This window comes from Micromesistius poutassou (assembly GCF_964030765.1).
Source record: "Micromesistius poutassou genome assembly, chromosome: 11".
Lineage (NCBI taxonomy): Eukaryota > Metazoa > Chordata > Actinopteri > Gadiformes > Gadidae > Micromesistius > Micromesistius poutassou.
Genome location: NC_140281.1, coordinates 19,474,741 through 19,476,140, shown reverse-complemented (window position 1 = coordinate 19,476,140; position 1,400 = coordinate 19,474,741). Strand labels below are relative to the sequence as shown.

Here is a 1,400-nt window from a genome sequence, read left to right as displayed (position 1 = left end):
TAATATTAATTTCAAACTCTAAATACTTTTTAATGTAAAAACATTTGTTCCATTATAAAACTGAATAAGTTAGAGTACACAAATATAAGAATATAGCCAATCCTCTCCTCCATATGGTGTATTGATTACCTATACCCATAAAAGTAGAAATAACATCCTGATACTCTTGGTAATTAAGCAGGCAATTAAGGTGCATTTGAGTACCTAAATCAAAGGGAAAATTGAAACACAGACATCATTGAACAGAAACCAAAAGAACTATAGACAAAACACCAACTGAGTTTGTAGGAACTGTTGTTGAGAACTAAACAGTGGAAAACCTGCCTGTCACATTAATACAGAGTTTGCTTCTCCTCGTAGAATTTCAACCATTTCATATTTATTTTCTTCATATTGATGCATATTTCTCCTTTTTACAGTAAGTGCACTTTTGACAAGCAAAAAGTCAAACTGAAATAACAGAAACTAAAATACTGACTAAAAGACTGCCTTTGCAGAACAGGTGTGTCATGCCCATAGCACCATAGTGAATAGTGACTAGCATCTACGATAGTTTCCTACCGAATCATTCACCCGCTCAAATCTGAGCACATAGACCAGTGGATGCAGTGACACTGCATATGAAATGTCCCAAAATACTGCTTCAAAACACAAACTTCAACAACAAAACATTCTTCCCTCAATCCACATCAAATGAAATAAAAAATAGTTTAAGTACAAATCGTTACAAAAATCATTTTTACATTTTGTATTTACATATTTCGAACAAAACCGAAATGCCTGCTGCGTGCAAACCAAATGTTTTGACTTTAAATAAGCCCTTATATACAAAACAATAAAATAAAAATAAGATAAGCGGTGGTCCAGGATTTTTGTGCAGTTCCTTACGCGGAAAAAGAATAACATTGTCTCTGTGTTTGGCAGCTTATGATATGGGAAGGTGTGTTTGTGTGTGTGTATGTGTGTGTGTGTGGGGGGGGGCCTATTTGAACCAGTGCAGGTAGTTTGTGTTGAGGGTGGGGAAGCACATGTTGTTGTTGCAGGACCCCCCGTAGCTCGGGGGACAGGCAGAGCAAGGGACGCCTACTTTGTAGGGGGCCTCGCCGATCCAGTTTCCCCTGGAGGACAGAAACATGGCCGCCGTTAACCACAAAGTCATGATGCATACATTAGGGTTATTATGTGTTTGTGTCTTCATTCCATTTATCTGATGGCAAACCATCTTTAAGACGTTACAAAGACGTCTTTTAAATGTCTTGAGCTCTTTGGAGCGGATTGGGTGGTCATTGTGGGTGTACATTGAACTTGGCATTATGCTCTGTCCATATTGGAATAACTAGGTCAACTTTGAGTTAGTAGGTCAACCGTTAAAGTGTGTTAGAAATGTCTACCAACCGAGT

At 38.1% G+C, this 1,400-nt stretch overlaps 1 protein-coding gene across 1 annotated transcript in view; it reads right to left on the bottom strand.

Moving 5' to 3' along the window:
- Positions 1-982: 982 nt before the first annotated feature.
- Positions 983-1,400, bottom strand: part of LOC311355266 (peptidase inhibitor 15-A-like) — a gene marked incomplete at both ends in the record, with an annotated part of 3,677 nt that continues 3,259 nt past the window's right edge. Inside the window, one exon of the mRNA XM_084475004.1 lies at positions 983-1,118. Coding sequence (XP_084331130.1) covers positions 983-1,118 — 136 coding nt within the window. The remainder of the gene's footprint in view (positions 1,119-1,400) is intronic.